General features: G+C 41.0%; 1 protein-coding gene across 1 annotated transcript in view; it reads left to right on the forward strand.

Annotated features, from left to right (window-relative positions):
- The first annotated feature begins 2,975 nt into the window (after positions 1–2,975).
- DDX10 (DEAD-box helicase 10) overlaps positions 2,976–15,326 on the forward strand; it is a 156,660-nt gene continuing 144,309 nt past the window's right edge. Inside the window, exons 1-8 of the mRNA XM_062487581.1 lie at positions 2,976–3,164; positions 7,482–7,542; positions 7,784–7,914; positions 9,546–9,704; positions 10,158–10,278; positions 11,414–11,603; positions 13,618–13,744; positions 15,049–15,211. Coding sequence (XP_062343565.1) covers positions 2,976–3,164; positions 7,482–7,542; positions 7,784–7,914; positions 9,546–9,704; positions 10,158–10,278; positions 11,414–11,603; positions 13,618–13,744; positions 15,049–15,211 — 1,141 coding nt within the window. The remainder of the gene's footprint in view (positions 3,165–7,481; positions 7,543–7,783; positions 7,915–9,545; positions 9,705–10,157; positions 10,279–11,413; positions 11,604–13,617; positions 13,745–15,048; positions 15,212–15,326) is intronic.

Here is a 15,326-nt window from a genome sequence, read left to right on the forward strand (position 1 = left end):
ATAGGTCTTGTCTAAAGTGAAAAACTGCTGCCTTCTTCTCTGTGATCACGTAGAGGGCCTTGTTATTTTTATTGTTATAGCTGTACTCCCTTCATTTCTTCAAATTACAAGAAAACAACTGTGGTTGAATATTTTCTTTGAATCATTTATCATGTGTCTCTCTCAATCTCTCTCAGAAGCACGTCTGGTTTTGCCACAGTTTTAGGGACAGTACCATTACAAGACAAATGAAATTTTAAATGCTGTATTATAAATTTCACAAGGTAGATTTTGTTCCTGTAAAAAAGGAAAACTTTTACAAACCCCTGACTGCTTCTCAGGCAAGCACCTGAGGGTGAGAGGACACCAGAGAAATTAGAAGGGCAGTTCCAGAGCCCTTGCAGGGTCCCAAACCTCCAGCCTGGAGCTCCATCCAGCATTTTACTGAGTACTGTGGGACACAGGACAGGGCACTTTTGACTTTCAGTTTTTCTTTCCTAGTATATGGATCTCGTAGCTAATGAGCAAATTAATTATTAAAAAGCATCAGAATTCTTTCATGCTTTTCAGATGCTTTTCAAAGCATTCATGACAGCAGCATAAAACGTTGTTTTAGAAACAGGACAGCAAGATATTTTCCTTTTATCTTTTTTTTTTCTTCATTGAGGATTTATGCCTATCATGACTCACAGACCACTGCTGTTGTTCTGTTATGAAAGAGATGAACCCTGCGGGCAAAACACAGACCAGGTGAGCAAAGACAGCATGTTCAAACACAACACTTTTACTGTACATTTACTTAGGAAAAGAGTAAACTTACTCCAGTGCTGTGACAGCAGGAACTCTACACAGGAGGGTTTTTTCTTGTTTGTTTTTCTATTACAGGCAGACATAAAATGCTTAAACTGGCAGCTGAGACCTGTGACAGTCTGACTGTGCTAGACTGGGAGTTTGTTTTGTATGTCAAAGTAATGTGCTGTAACTGTGGGAAACATGAGCCACCCCCCCAAAGCACATCCTTCGGGGTGGATCACCATATCCTGCAAGCAGCTTTTTCTTATGTAGTTTTGGACAAAACCATTTTTGTTTCAAGAATAAAACCTTCAGTATAGTTACTTAATCATCTGCACAGCAATAAACCCCTATAAAAAAACATTGCATTCAAAGCTGTACCTGGGAGGAGAGATCTCCCTGGGGCATATTTAAGGGAGATTTTTCCATTCCTTCCTGAAATTAGTAACTTCATGGATTTTAAAGGGAAACCAAACATTTCTATGATCATAGGTTTCCCTGATCTCAGGAAGGAGGGAAAACATCTTTCAGTGATACACTCAATATATGTATGGCAAAAGAGGACCTAATTAAGAGACACTCCCTTTTCCCTTGGCTTTCTGGCATTCCAAACCCTCATCAGAGACAGCAATTATTTTGGGAGTCTTTCACTGTTCCCCTCATCAACGTGTTTACTTCCGTCTTATGCCATTGCATAAATATGTTTGTAATTTTCTCTTCCTGATGTGGCACAATAATTCCACAGCCTGTTTTTGTTTTTAATTCTGGGTGCTGATGAAGTGCTAAAACTGACTCAGCGAATTGTTTCTGACCACTGAAAAACTGCAGAGCAATGCAGACCTTCCCTTTGGGAGGGTTTAAAAATGGGTGAACATAAAGATAGCATAATATAAATCTGCAGGTTGGTTAAATCTAGTTTGTTGGAGATATATGCCTCTTATAGACACCAGCCTTACACCATGCTGTGTAAAACAATTCTGTCTGTTTGCAGTTTTCTCTGCCAACCCTTTGCATAGTTCAAAGCTCTTAGCCAAGGCCATTAAGACGGACTACAGCTGCATTATGAGGGGGTCAAAGCACATGTCAGAGCTTAAACCCAGCACCTTAAACATGTGCCCCACTCTATGTCTTTCAACTGAGTTTTGATTTTTCCAAATTTGTCAGTTTTTCCCTGTAACGAATGAGCAAATAATGCATTAACAGCCTTGCCACAGAACTCTTCCTCCTGGTTCCAGCTCCACAGTACTCACTCCAGTACAAGAAAGACATGGACCTGCTGGAACGAGTCCAGAGGAGGCCATTAAAGATGATCAGTGATAGAGCACCTCTCCTACGAAGACAGACTGAGAGAGCTGTTTAGCCTGGAGAAGGCTCCAGAGAGACCTTGTAATAGCCTTGCAGTATCTAAAAGGGCATTATGATACCAAGCTGAGCGGTGTGGCTGACACACTTCAGGGATGGGATGCCATCCATGTACAAACATGAGAACTGGGCATGTGGGACTTTCATAAGGTTTAAGTGCACCAAGTGCAAGGTGCTCCACGTGGGTCTGGGCAGCTCTCGGTATGAACACAGGCTGGAAAGAGAGTAGCCCTGCTGAGAAAGACTTGGTTATGCTGCTGGGTGAGAGGCTGGACACGAGCTGTCAGTGTGCACTCCCAGCCCAGAAAGCCAAACGTGTCCTGGGCTGCGTCCAGAGCAGTGTGGGCTTTGAACAACCTGGTCTAGTGAGCCGTGCCCATGGCAGAGGGGTTGCAGCTAGATAATATTTAAGGTCCTTTCCAACAAAATGCATTCCATGATTCCCCCACACCACCACATTGCTGAGGACAAAATTTACGCCAGCACTAAGCACGCACCCCCCTCCTGTCAAGGCTTTATTTTTTTTTTCTTTCCGTTTTATAATCTCTATCGCGGTATATTCTCCCTACTGCGGCACGAACTCCTTTTGCTCGGTTACACGCCACAAACCTCCACATCCCTTCAGCACCCACGGCACCCGGGGCCCGGGCCGGCCCCTCCCCGGCGGGCCGGCCCCTCCCCGGCGGGCCGGCCCCTCCCCGGCGGGCCGGCCCCTCCCCGGCGGGCCGGCCCCTCCCCGGCGGGCCGGCCCCTCCCCGGCGGGCCGGCCCCTCCCCGAGTGACGCGCTCCGGCTGCGCCCGGCCCCGCCCCGTGCGCGACCCACGCGGGGCGGCGGGGCAGCATGGGCCGGCACGGCGGCGCTGGGGCCGCGGCGGCCTCCTCCATGGACCCCGTGCGCAGCTTCGAGCGGTGGAAGAAGAAATACACCCGGCGGACGAAGAGGCTGCGGCTGCAGCGCAAGGAGAGGAAGCGGCCCGAGTGGCAGGTGGAGCGGGATAACATCGGCCGCCTGGTGCAGCGCTACCCCGAGGTACGGCCGGGCCGGGCATCGAGGGGCTATGGAAAAGCGGCTCCTCTCCTCTGTGGCGTGTGTGTGTGGGCAGAACTGGGAGGAGAGTATCTGTGTGTGGGTCCTGGGCAGGGGTGTGGAGCCCCGCCGGTGTGCAGGGTGTTGGTGGTGCCTGTAGGTAAGAGGTGTGTTGGGTGGCACTGCGCTGTGGCTGGCAGGGGGCTTTTACTGTCACGAGGTAGGGATGAGGCTCTGTTCTTTTTCCCCAGGCAGAGGAGGAGGGGCCGGTAGGCGCAGTTCCAGGGGTTTTGGTGGAGGTGACTGGAGAGGCTGTGGAGCTAGGGGCAGCTCGGGCGGGGGAGTTTATGGTTAGGAGGGCAGCGAGGGAGAGGAGGAGGAGGCTGAAGCAGGTTGGGAAAGGTGGTAACCAGATTGTTGGCCCTTCTCACCAGGCGTGGATATCTCCGTGTTGGAGGTAGGACACCTTTGTCTACGCAGAAGACGCACGACAGGCGAACCGTCAGTATGAATGAACGTGTTGTTTAGCCTCAAATCAGGAAATAGGAATTTGATTGAGAGGCCTGAAGTGAGTGGTGTTGGTTTTGTCACCCAGATCCCCTTGAATTCCTGAGGGAGATTTTGGAATCATGCTGATCAGTGGAAAGCGCTGTAATTGTGAATAAGGCGTTAGATGTGTGCTGCCTGTGGTGCTGCTCTGCCTCCTGCCAGCTTTTGCTGGGTTTGCAGGGCACTTGTGCTTGGTTGTGCAGCACTCGGTACAGTGCAGCTGATGGTAATGACCTTTTGGCGGTTGTAATTTGATTGAGCAGAAAGTAATGGCAAGAGCTATAGAAGAAACACATCTGCTCCGGTAAAGAGGCCATGTTAGCTCCATTAGTTAAGATTGAGCAAGTTAGTGTTCTTGAGCTTCACTGGATCATTTGCTTTGCTTTTTGAAAGCAAATGGCATGTTCCTCTACTCCTAGCCTTGGCTATGTGAATGTCTATGGATGTTTCCTTGCCCCTAGTGTGACTGCACATGCATCTGTTTCTGGGCATGGGTGATAGTTCTGTTTCACTGTGCAGCTTGGGGCAGCATAGGTAGGGACTGGATAGTGGAAGGCTGTGTTTGTGTGTGTTTCTAGATGTTGAAGAAAAGAGGCTTGTAATGTTCAGGCACGTTTTCATCAGAATTAAGAAAGTAAACCTATGCTTGTATTAGGATAGTTCTGGGGGCTCTTGGTCTCGCGTCTGCTGGGGTTTTGCTGTCCTTTTGCTCCATGATTCTCTTGCCTGTGAACATACAGTTGAATGCCCACAAAACTTTGTCTTCAGTCCTCCAGATATTATTTTCTGGTCCCTGACAAGGTTTTCTACTGGATCTCCAGTGTTTCTTCTGTATTACCCTGGATCTGGTCAAAGCGGGAGTGGGAATTGTGAAGAAGTGCCATGGGCTTGAGTCTTCAGGGATCTCCAGTGAAGTTCTGCATGATGCAGATCCCTTAGGGACAAGGGAAGTAGAAAGCTCTTGGGTAAACTTCTCTCTGTGAAGAGCAGAGGCTGGGGTCTCTGGCACACAGGCTGTGCGTGGGTTGGATTTATTTGTGCATGGAACAGTGTTACAATGGTTGATGGATGCAAGATTATCCTGCTTGGCCTCCTGTCCATAATTTCATGTGTGAGAACGAGTGTGGTGGATAAACATGACAAAATTAATAATGAAGACTCAACCACTGTGCTTTGTTACTGGATTTTTTTTTCATTTGTTGACATGTGATAGCAAGTGTGTGGCAGCATAGATGGAAAATCTGAAATTTAGTCTCAATGTGTCCATATCATGGGACCATTTTCCTGTGTTATGTTTGTAGATGAGCTGTTTTCTGTTGATTCAGTGGCTTTGTTGCCTGTCAGGCAGTTGATGGACATAGTCTTTTACAAACAGTTGTGCTCATGAAAAGCATTAACAGCCTAACTGATGTGCTGGGGAGCTGTTTGTGAAAAATCCTTTCTAGTCTGTTCAATTGCAAGTTACTTGAGTTAGATCAGAATAGCGTTTAAAGTATTTGAAATGAGCTGGCTGCTCTCATATGGAGGTGATTAGAGAGAGCTCAGGGTTACAGGGTTCCCAGCAGATGAGCAGAGGTAGTGACTTTGGACAGGGAAACAAACTAAGTACAAGCTGGTGGTGTTTTCCACTGGTGCATGTAGATGTGGAATAGGACTATCAGAAGATTTACCTCAGACATCACTCCTTCTTATGCCTTCCATTTGGACATGACTTAAAAATATACCAGTACCTTCCCAGTTTAAGGGTACTACAATGTAACATTATTCAGCTACTGGAAATATGTAGGGCAGAGAAATAATACAGGAAGCTTTTTCTTGACATGCCCTTGCCCAACATTTATTGCTGTTTTAATACTGTTCTCACTTTTTTCCCTTGGACGTCATTGAACGAGCTAGGCTTATGCATGTAATGATTTTTAAATTGATTTAGAGAAGTTTAATGTAGAAGAGTGGGACAATATTGGTCTTCTTTTTTTTTTTGATTAATACATCTGTTCTAACTGAGTCATCTAGAGTTAAAAAGAAGTTGACTACTGAAATACTTTAATTATTTAGAACCATTTCAGACTGCTGCAATAACACATTTGATGTATCACAAACCTGTTAAAATCTATCCCTTTAGTTGCACATAATCGATTGTATGAATTCTTTTTTGATGTTAGTAAGAGACTTTTCCTTCCTGTGGGCCTGCTGTTTTTCTATGCAGAGTCTCTTGGCTGAAATTAACCAGAAACTGTGTACATCATTGAATTGTAAATATTTAGCATGCAAAATAGTAAGACTGAGAATTACCAACTGAATTTGGAAGTACTTGCCAAGAATTCCATTTTGTGAAAGTCGAAAAATGCCTTTTTTATGGTGATTCTGGTAGGATTTTTTCCCTCCTCCAGAATAATGTTTGGTGTTTAATTGCTCTGTTAGGACACAGTGAAAGCTTGAAATCTGCCTTGCAAGAGGTTTGCCTTGAAATATGTTAAAACCAGGTTTTAATAAGAGCGTTATTACCTTTTACCTTTTTTTACCTTTTATTTGTAGAGTTTAAATTCATGTATTAAGTTACTTGTCTTGATTTTGCTGGAGACAACTAGGCTGAAAAGAGTTCTGTTGTGATTTAGATGCTTTAAACGGCTATAACCTCTCAGTTTTCTGTAACAGGTAGAGCCTGTGAAAGACTTGGCACTTCAAGGAGACACAAGGCTGATCTGACAGCTCAGTAGGGCTTTACCTGAAGCCTTCTCTGGAGCTGTTAACACAAGATGTCAGGAGAGTCTGAATACTATTTTGCTTGGTCCCTGCTTTGGGAGATTTCTGTTCAGGAGCTTGTTAGAGATAAACAATACCTATTAGAAATGCATGAGTTGTAAGCTCCAAGTTTGACATTTGGAAATCTCATTTTATAGATTTTAGTCAGCATGCATTCAAAGCTGTATAGTCTACCTTCTTTGTCAGGCTTTATAAACAGTAGCCTCTATTTTTTTTTTCTGGAGTTTTGTGGGTTTTTTTGTCCTGCTCCTATTAGTTGTGAACTTTGCCAGTGAAAGCTGTTCATATCTGCTAGAACAGCCTTGAAAATACTACAGTTTTTCCAAGAGCTCTACTTGACACCTCATCTTTGTAAATCATTGAGCAAGCTAATGGACTCAAACACATTTTACTGGGGACACCCTGTGTGTGTGTGTAATTATCAGCTCCCAAATGTGGGTGCATACAGCGAACTAAGTTAGTAGATGTCAGGACAATTACCTACTTTTTTAGTATTTTTTTAACCCCGTAGGACAACTCTAAAAAAATAAATACACTGAGTGCTAGAGGTTGGTGAATCTGGTGAGCTTCAGGACGTAGGTGAACTCTTCCAGGTCAGGTAGATGTAATATTGCTGCAGCTCTGGGTGCCCACATACACCCTGCAGTGAGGATAAGCATGTATCAGAGCAGATCCCAGGGATCTGCTGGGATCTGAAAACACAGGTCTGAAAAGGGCATCTGGGCTCTAGTAAGGCTTTAGTAAGACCCAGGGGCCTCCTGAGGTCCTCTTCAGTCTAAATTGCTCTGTGATTTCATGATGGTCAAGTATATCATTACTTACTGAATAGTTTATGGTAAATCAGTGGTTTAGATTAGCTCTAACTAGTATAGATTGCTTGACTAGGTAACTTGAATCAGGTCATACTGAACTACTACATATTCATGTTAACACCAACTTATAGAATGCTGTTCAATTCCTCTCTTACGTTTGGATTGTAAGCATTGATTTACAATTACTTTGTTTCAGATAAATGCAAGTGAAATCCAAAGATTTTCAGATTTTCCATTGTCAAAGAAAACCCTTAAAGGTGAGTATAGAACTTTTCTTTGGAAAATAATACAAGTAAATTGTTCATCTGAGCCTAAACAATTTTTTTTCCTTTAAACCAAGTTTTAGATAAGTATTGCCATGTACATAATTTTCTAAACAGGGCAATGTAGTCACAGGCCAGACAAAATTAAATAGTTTTTTTTCTTTCTTCTTTTTTTTTTTTTTTTGTTCCTCTTGCCCTCTCACACTCTTTTTTCTTCCCACCCTGCAAATACTAGGACTGCAGGAAGCTCAGTATCGTGTGGTAACAGAGATACAGAGGCAAACCATAGGTTTGGCTTTACAAGGTAAAGATGTACTTGGAGCTGCTAAGACTGGATCAGGCAAAACGTTGGCTTTTATTGTTCCAGTAAGTAATTTACATTCTTCTATTTCTACTCATACCAAGTTATCTGTGAAATATTGATGTCAGTCAGCTTACATTAGTAGATCCTGAGAGAAAAGTTAAAATTCAACTGATCTGAGTGTTTCAGGAAAGCCAAGATACTTAGGAATTGAATAAAGCTGCTTGAGCTTCTGAAATAATTGTGTTTTTTGTGCTAGGAATATTCTGTGACTTAAGTTTCATTTTGTTCCTTACATTAGTAGACCCAGTGTGATTTAGGAAGTGTTTTGTTTTTCTCTCAAAAATCCTTTCCTGGTGCAAGTCTAGTTGTCCAATTTTTCTGGCATTTGAAAACTAGGTGTTTGAAACAGAATGGAGGATTTTTAGTTCCTTAGATTGTTTTAGATGGCTGGTTTTTACTCCTTTAAAATGTTACAATTTGGACCTCATATTAACAAAGTTAACCTTAGTGACTGTGGACTTCCTGTCAACTCCTGAGAAATCGCTTCTAGGTGCAAGCAGAAAAGTAGGGTGAAAAACACTGTCGTGAGTGTATGTGTCTGACACTTTTACTCAAAGCATCATGATCTGCATTTCATTTCTGCAGTTTGAAAGCATAATTGAGACATGTGCTTGAAGTGCACATGTAAGTGGATACAAACCCCAAAGGGGATAATTTTTTTTAGGGAGTTACTCTGTGTTAAACATTACTTGCATTTTTGTAAACATAAATTTCTTTGGAGCCTATTACGTTCAGTAACTGTGAGAGCAATAGTAGGTGCTTTGAATACTTGCTCTAGTAAAGAAGACTTAAGCTTTATGCTGCTTCTTTTAAAAATAAAATCTTATTAGTAGAGAATAAAAAAAGTAGGTGACTTCAGAAATCTTGTGAATTTGAGAAATAAGTGAGATTATTTTTTTATTTAATTTAAGAGTAGAAGTACTTTGTTTTATAAACCTTATTTTAAAGCAGTTTTAGAGAAGAGGGCTAAGAGAGGAGCTGAGGAGTGGAAAAAATTAATTTTGCAAGTGTGTTTACCAGCTCTCAGTATTTCAGAAGGCTTCAGATATTCATACCTGTAAAGTCCTTGTGTTAGGATTACCTGACTAATACAGTGTTTCTGTAATATGAATTCATAAGAGGAGGAATAATCCTGGTGTGAGGTATATGGAAACTTTAGTTGGAATGCTCTGTGTGGATAATACTGCTTCAGGTCTATAAGCCAGAATTAAAGCTTCAACAATTAACATTCTTCCAGGTGCTCATTCTGTTCCTGCTACTAACAAAACCTTATGAGCAGGGAAATTCCTCATATTTTTCTACACCAATTCCTATTATCATATAAATGGCCTAATTTCCAGAATTTAGCAGGGTAGGATTAATTGTGCAGTGAAGTGTTTAGGTTTTTCCACCCATTACTGTTTGTCATAGGTTGGTACTGGAGAATTTTGCTACAGGAAGTATCAGTACTGTTAGTTACAATTTATATATCATCAAACTACATAAAATGTGCACTACATCTTCACGTCATTATTTTAATCAATGTGTCCTTGTTTCTTTTTTTTTTTTAATGACGCATTTTGCTTCCAATTTTTTTTTGTTGTGCATTTTCCTCCTGAGATTTTTGTGGCGATAACGTGGTGATTCCTTTCAGGCTTTGGAACTCCTCTATCGCCAGCAGTGGACTTCAGCTGATGGCCTGGGGGTTTTGATAATATCACCTACCCGGGAGCTGGCATACCAAACCTTCAAGGTTCTGCGTAAAGTGGGGAAGAATCATGAGTTCTCAGCTGGCCTTATCATTGGAGGAAAGGTGTGTGTCCTTTCTTGGAGTTTGCTGTAGGGAAGCATAGTTGAGTGCTCTATCCAGTGCTAGTTTAGGAAGGGAACCCTGGGATCAAAAAGTCAAGGAGGAGAGTATTTAGTGGGAACCTATCAGTGACCCACTAATTTTCTTGTATGTATTCTGTGTCTTTTGAAGCTTTTTGAAGCATATTTAAAATCTTTTCAGTGCCCATGTCTGGATGGACCTTCCTGCTCGGTCTTCCAGGACTATCCTGTTAATTTAGATTACTCTGAAATACTTTTTCCAAAAGCCACAGGTGTGAGCCTGCTGAAGAAACGGTGGCATATCTGAGGGGGAGGAAAGGCTGCTCCTTGACTATTCTTTCTAAAAGCTGTTAATAGGTTAAACTGGCCTGACTCTCTCTGGTACTGAATTTCTAGTCTGAACAACAAGAGCTAAGATGGATTAACTCCATTTCAGGATCTAAAAGAAGAGTCTGAAAGAATCCACCACATAAATATGCTAATTTGCACTCCAGGACGGCTTTTACAACACATGGATGAAACTTCATATTTCTATGCATCTGATCTGCAAATGTTGAGTAAGTCTTTTAAGTACTTAAAAGTACTTGGTAGTGTATTGTAACAGCTCATAATTGTGTGCAGCACTTCCTTGCATAAGAAGTTTGTTCTTGCCATGGTATGTAGATGAAATGTCATTTAAACTTGCACACGTTCAAAATAAATTAGAAAACAGCAAAACCCCTTTCTTGTGTGTACTTTCTCTGAAGCAGTTGCTGAGCATGCCTTCCTTAGGATGATTAGAACAAGCAGGGGATTTGGTAAGGAACCCAAACTCCAATGTAGTGCCCCATATAATCTTTTACATTTGTCTGTACTAATGCTGAACTTACCTTTCTGGCTATGGGTCTTGTGTCTTTCCTGACATGATAATTACTAGCTATACAGGATATCCACTGCAGTGTGTGTATTTTGGTCCAATTCTAGAAAACTTCGTGTTTTATGACAGATTTCTGCTCCTTTTGTTCTTTTGTTTGCATTGTTAACATTGTTTGTTTTCATCCTTCTAGCTTGAACAAAAATTTTCAGTGTAATGAATAGGTTTGCCTGCTAGTAAGAATTGCATAATCTTTAGCATAGCTGGAGGGACTTAAAAGCAATTAAGAAGCTAATGAAGCTGATAAAATCCAAAATTACGCTTGCTACACTTAGTACATTTCATGGCAGTTAGACAAGAATTGCATGGAATGTAGGCTCTTTTAAAGCTTTTTCTCTGTGCTACTCAGTTTATACCCTATGTTTCAATGGTAAATTCAGCTTAGGTACAGGAGAGTGTATATACTACATAAATACTACATATATAGTATAAATACTACAGCACAGTTTTACACTCTGTACTTTTATTTCAGTAATTGGACAGGAAGTCTGTTTGCAAATTGCCAAAATGTTTACTTGAAATGCTGATCTTTTTGCTTCTGCATGTGAAGCTGAGGGCTGTAGTGTATAGATTATGCTATGGTTTCTGTTGCAGGTATTTTTAAAAAAGTGTTTTATGAAGTACAGGGATATCTAAAGAGATTCCTGTCATGTACAGTAGTTAATTTAATCTCTGCATTTTAAGTACGGATAAAATTTTGTTCTGTATGGATTTAATGTAGAATTTTTTAATAACTAAATCTAAGACCAGTTTTTTCTCAATTTTATCTTTCAATCCAGTTCTTGATGAAGCTGACAGAATTCTAGACATGGGCTTTGCTGATACAATGAATGCAATAATAGAAAATCTACCTAAAAAACGCCAGACCTTGCTTTTTTCTGCAACACAAACAAAATCGGTGAAGGATCTTGCACGGCTGAGTCTGAAAGATCCAGAATATGTTTGGGTTCATGAAAAAGCCAAATTCAGGTATGTTGGGAATTTTTTTTTTTTTTCTGGGGTGGGTTAGATAGTGATCCTATTTAATGCTTTTCTGACAAGTTCCCTGAATCAAGAGGTTGCGTTGTGCATCCATCCCTGGATTAGTGTCTGATCCTGCTGTGTGCCTTCCTGAAAGCAAGGAATTTCCAAATAAAAGGGGACTAGTTCTGATTGTATCACTACAGGGAGGTGAACCTGTGCTCATCTGGACTCCTCAGACTGGAAATTGTTTTCCTGAGCAGAACGCTGCAGAGTGCATTATAGCCAGTGTCCGGGGTCTAACAGCACTCAGCTCTGATTAACTTCTTTTTGTTGTTTGGCTTCCTTGCCTCCTGCGTGTGTGTGGTTACTGTGCAAAACCATCACAAATACAGTTTGTCTGTGTGCCATTTATAAATCTGGCTTTCCGAGGATGTGCTTCCCTCTTGGGAAAATGCAGAATGACAGTCTTGCTTGTGTATTCAGTATTAGGTGCCCTAAAGAAAGCGTGTGGTGTTAGTTTATATGCTGCAACTCCTGTGGCTTCCTGATGTGCTGCATTCACTGTGCGTGTTCAGGGCTCTGGCCCTGTGAGCACAAAATAAATTTGTCCTGCCCTACAGTTTGGAGTAGGACAGGAGGCCCTTGCTGGAAAGGAAGTGTGTGGTGTGCCATGGTCAAAAAATTTAATGTATCACCAAATGACTGTTGCTTTTTGGCACATAATTTTCTTTTGGAATCCAAATTAAGACTGTTACTTTGCATTTCGGTGGGCTCAATCATCTGAGTGTCAAATTACTTATGAGCGTGGGTGATTATTTTTCTACTTTTCTATGAAATATGCATATATCTCCATATGTAAGGTGCAGGAGAAAGGTGAAACACAGAGATAAAAATGGCTTTCCTGGGAGCAAACAAGAAATCATCAGGAAGATGCATGGCAGAACCACATTGAATCTTGAAGAAGTTTTTACTGTTGGATTTCATTATCTCTGTATTGTACTGCAAACACCTTGTTTTAATCAGTACCACTATCAAAGGCATCTTCCATAAACATGATGCCCATAAAAAATGGTGTGGTTAATACTCTCTTAGCAGAAGAGAATATAAAAGCCTTGCATGTAGTCTTCATTTTGGTGACTATATATTTCACAGATCTCCCATGATTAAAGTGCATTTAATTTTATTAAATATTTGGGAGAATGCAATTAGATAGCAAACCAAATTAAAAAAGAGGAAAGTATTAGTTTGTTTTAGAATTTACTGCCTTAGGTTATTGCCTTATAAATGGAATTTCCTCTGAAATACTTAAAAAGAAAAAAGTGCTGTGGTGTAATTCAAATTAAGTAACAGAATAAAAACTGGAGGAGTCTCATATTTGCATCCTCCCAAGTGACCACCTTTAGAAAGGTAATTTTGAATACCCACAGTCTGTTTAGGGTGAAGTAGAGGAACTGTAAGAGATTAGCATTTAGATGTGTTTCAAGGGCGAATATCCCAATGAACTTTTTTTGTTTTATTTCTGCTTTTAAGAACAGAAATGTGAGTTGAGATGACAATTCAGAGCCTTAGAAAGTCACTTTGTAATCAGTAGAAAAACATCAATGCTCTCTTTTTGTGTGTGATTAGACTCCACTTTGACATCGCCTTAAGCGCAAATGATGCTTTAATAGGACTAATAGACAAAATTGCATTTTAAGCCAAGGAAATTTGAATGTTGCTGCTTAGACATGGAAAGAGTTTGCCATGCTGGAAGTAAATGAATTTAGAAGTAATGTCAAAAGTCATCTGTCCCTCCCCACTGGCTTTTAATAAGGGAATTGATGTAGCTTTCCAATGAAGCTGCTAAGACTTGTTTCTCAAAGTGGGAGAGCTTTCCAGCCTGGTTACTTTTCTTTTCTCCTTTTTATGAGTATATATAAGACACTCTTGTCTTAAAATAAAGGTGAGACATTTCTGTGATTTATCTAAATGTACTTTTTTGGTGTGGTTTGTTCTGTTTTGTTTTGTTTTTCTTCTTTAGTACCCCAGCAACTTTGGATCAGAACTATGTTGTCTGTGAGCTTCAACAAAAAGTAAACATGTTATACTCTTTCCTGAGAACTCATTTGAAAAAGAAGAGCATTGTGTTTTTTGCAAGCTGTAAAGAGGTATGGTTTTTATCTCCCTCCTTCTACCCCAGATTTTTAAAACAAATAAAATGAAGATACTCATATAGATGTCAATGCATCAGAGAGATGAGATTGTGGACTAATTTGCAACAGGAAATTGAAGGAGCAAAACATCACCGACAGCTGCATGTCATTCAGGGCTTGGCTTTGAGGCAGCTCAGACCCAGGCTCAATGCCGGAAGGTTCTGGAGACCTGAGTGGTCTCAGCCATTTTTGTGGTCTCCTATTAAAAGCGAATGCTAAAAGTTAATGTCAGTAAGGCTCAGCTATTTCAGTTCTGTCTTTTGACATGTTTCATAGTTAGCTTATGAAGTATTTCAGTAACTGTACTTGCTTTCCTTACAAGCTTTTAAATCTGCCTGTTTGAGAAGGTGTGATTGTGAAATAGTACAGGCAAAGGTTTTTCTTGCACAGCAAGTAATCCTTCAAATACCTGCTTGTGTAAGTTACCTGGGATCATTCTGTTGAATTAGTTGCACATGTTTGTTTGGCACAGGTATTTGTATCTATAACTACTGCATGTATCAAGTATTTTACAGTGCAGGTCTTGCTTGCTAGTATTATACAAGGCTAGTATTTTACAATAATAGACCATTCTGCAATGGCCTAAATAATGTTCATCCAATGAATAGCAAATATTCATTGCAGTTCTTTCACCTGTGCAAGAGCTTGCAGTAATTTCTTGTTTTGCAGTTGACTGGTGAGTACACTGATGTGGTCGGCTTACTTGTACAGAAATTCTCGGAGCTGCAGTGGTTCCTGCAGTACATGCAGTTCATGTAACTACTTTCTTAAAAAGATGCTAGGTAGCTGCCTGCTGTAAAATAATGCTGCATCATGGGTACTGTAGGTAAGAGTAAACAGGCTGATTTTATAAGAGAAGCTGTTGAAACTTGGAGTAGTAAACTGAGACTGTAGACTGATTTGAGTTGCAAGGATGAAACACTACACCCTTCCAGTACTGTCTAAAAGAAGTTCTTCTGATGGACTTTTCATACTTTGGTCCTTCGCATAAGCGTAAATACGTCCCAAGTTGTTCTTGTTGTACCTACTCTGGTTTCCTTCAGGAAATTCTATTAAAAGGCATGGCAATCTTTTGCTGCAGTTGCTTTTGTCTGTTAGTACCTGGTTGTGTAACAAGGTCTCAACATCTTTTTTCTCTGATGTGGAGAAAAGTTTATTTAATTTGATGTACCATGTCAATTGCTATATACACTGTACATGTGCATGTAACATGTTCAACAGTGCATGGTAATTATTTTCCTCCCTGATTTGTTGGGTAGGTTCAGTATCTGTTCAGAGTGTTCTGTAAGCTTCAGCCTGGTCTTCCTGTCCTGGCACTCCATGGCAAGCAGCAGCAGATGAAGAGAATGGAAGTCTACACTTGTTTTATTCGGAAAAAGGCAGCAGTGCTTTTCGCTACAGATATCGCAGCTCGTGGCCTGGGTAGGTACCCACAGAAGCAACAGCTAAACCTGTTGAGGCTTTATCAGACTCTATACTCTGAAGACTGACCCAGTTTTTGAAAAATGAAGCTGTAGTTTGCTTAGGAGTTCAAAAT

The sequence above is a fragment of the Cinclus cinclus genome, chromosome 2 (assembly GCF_963662255.1).
Source record: "Cinclus cinclus chromosome 2, bCinCin1.1, whole genome shotgun sequence".
Classification (NCBI taxonomy): Eukaryota; Metazoa; Chordata; class Aves; order Passeriformes; family Cinclidae; genus Cinclus; species Cinclus cinclus.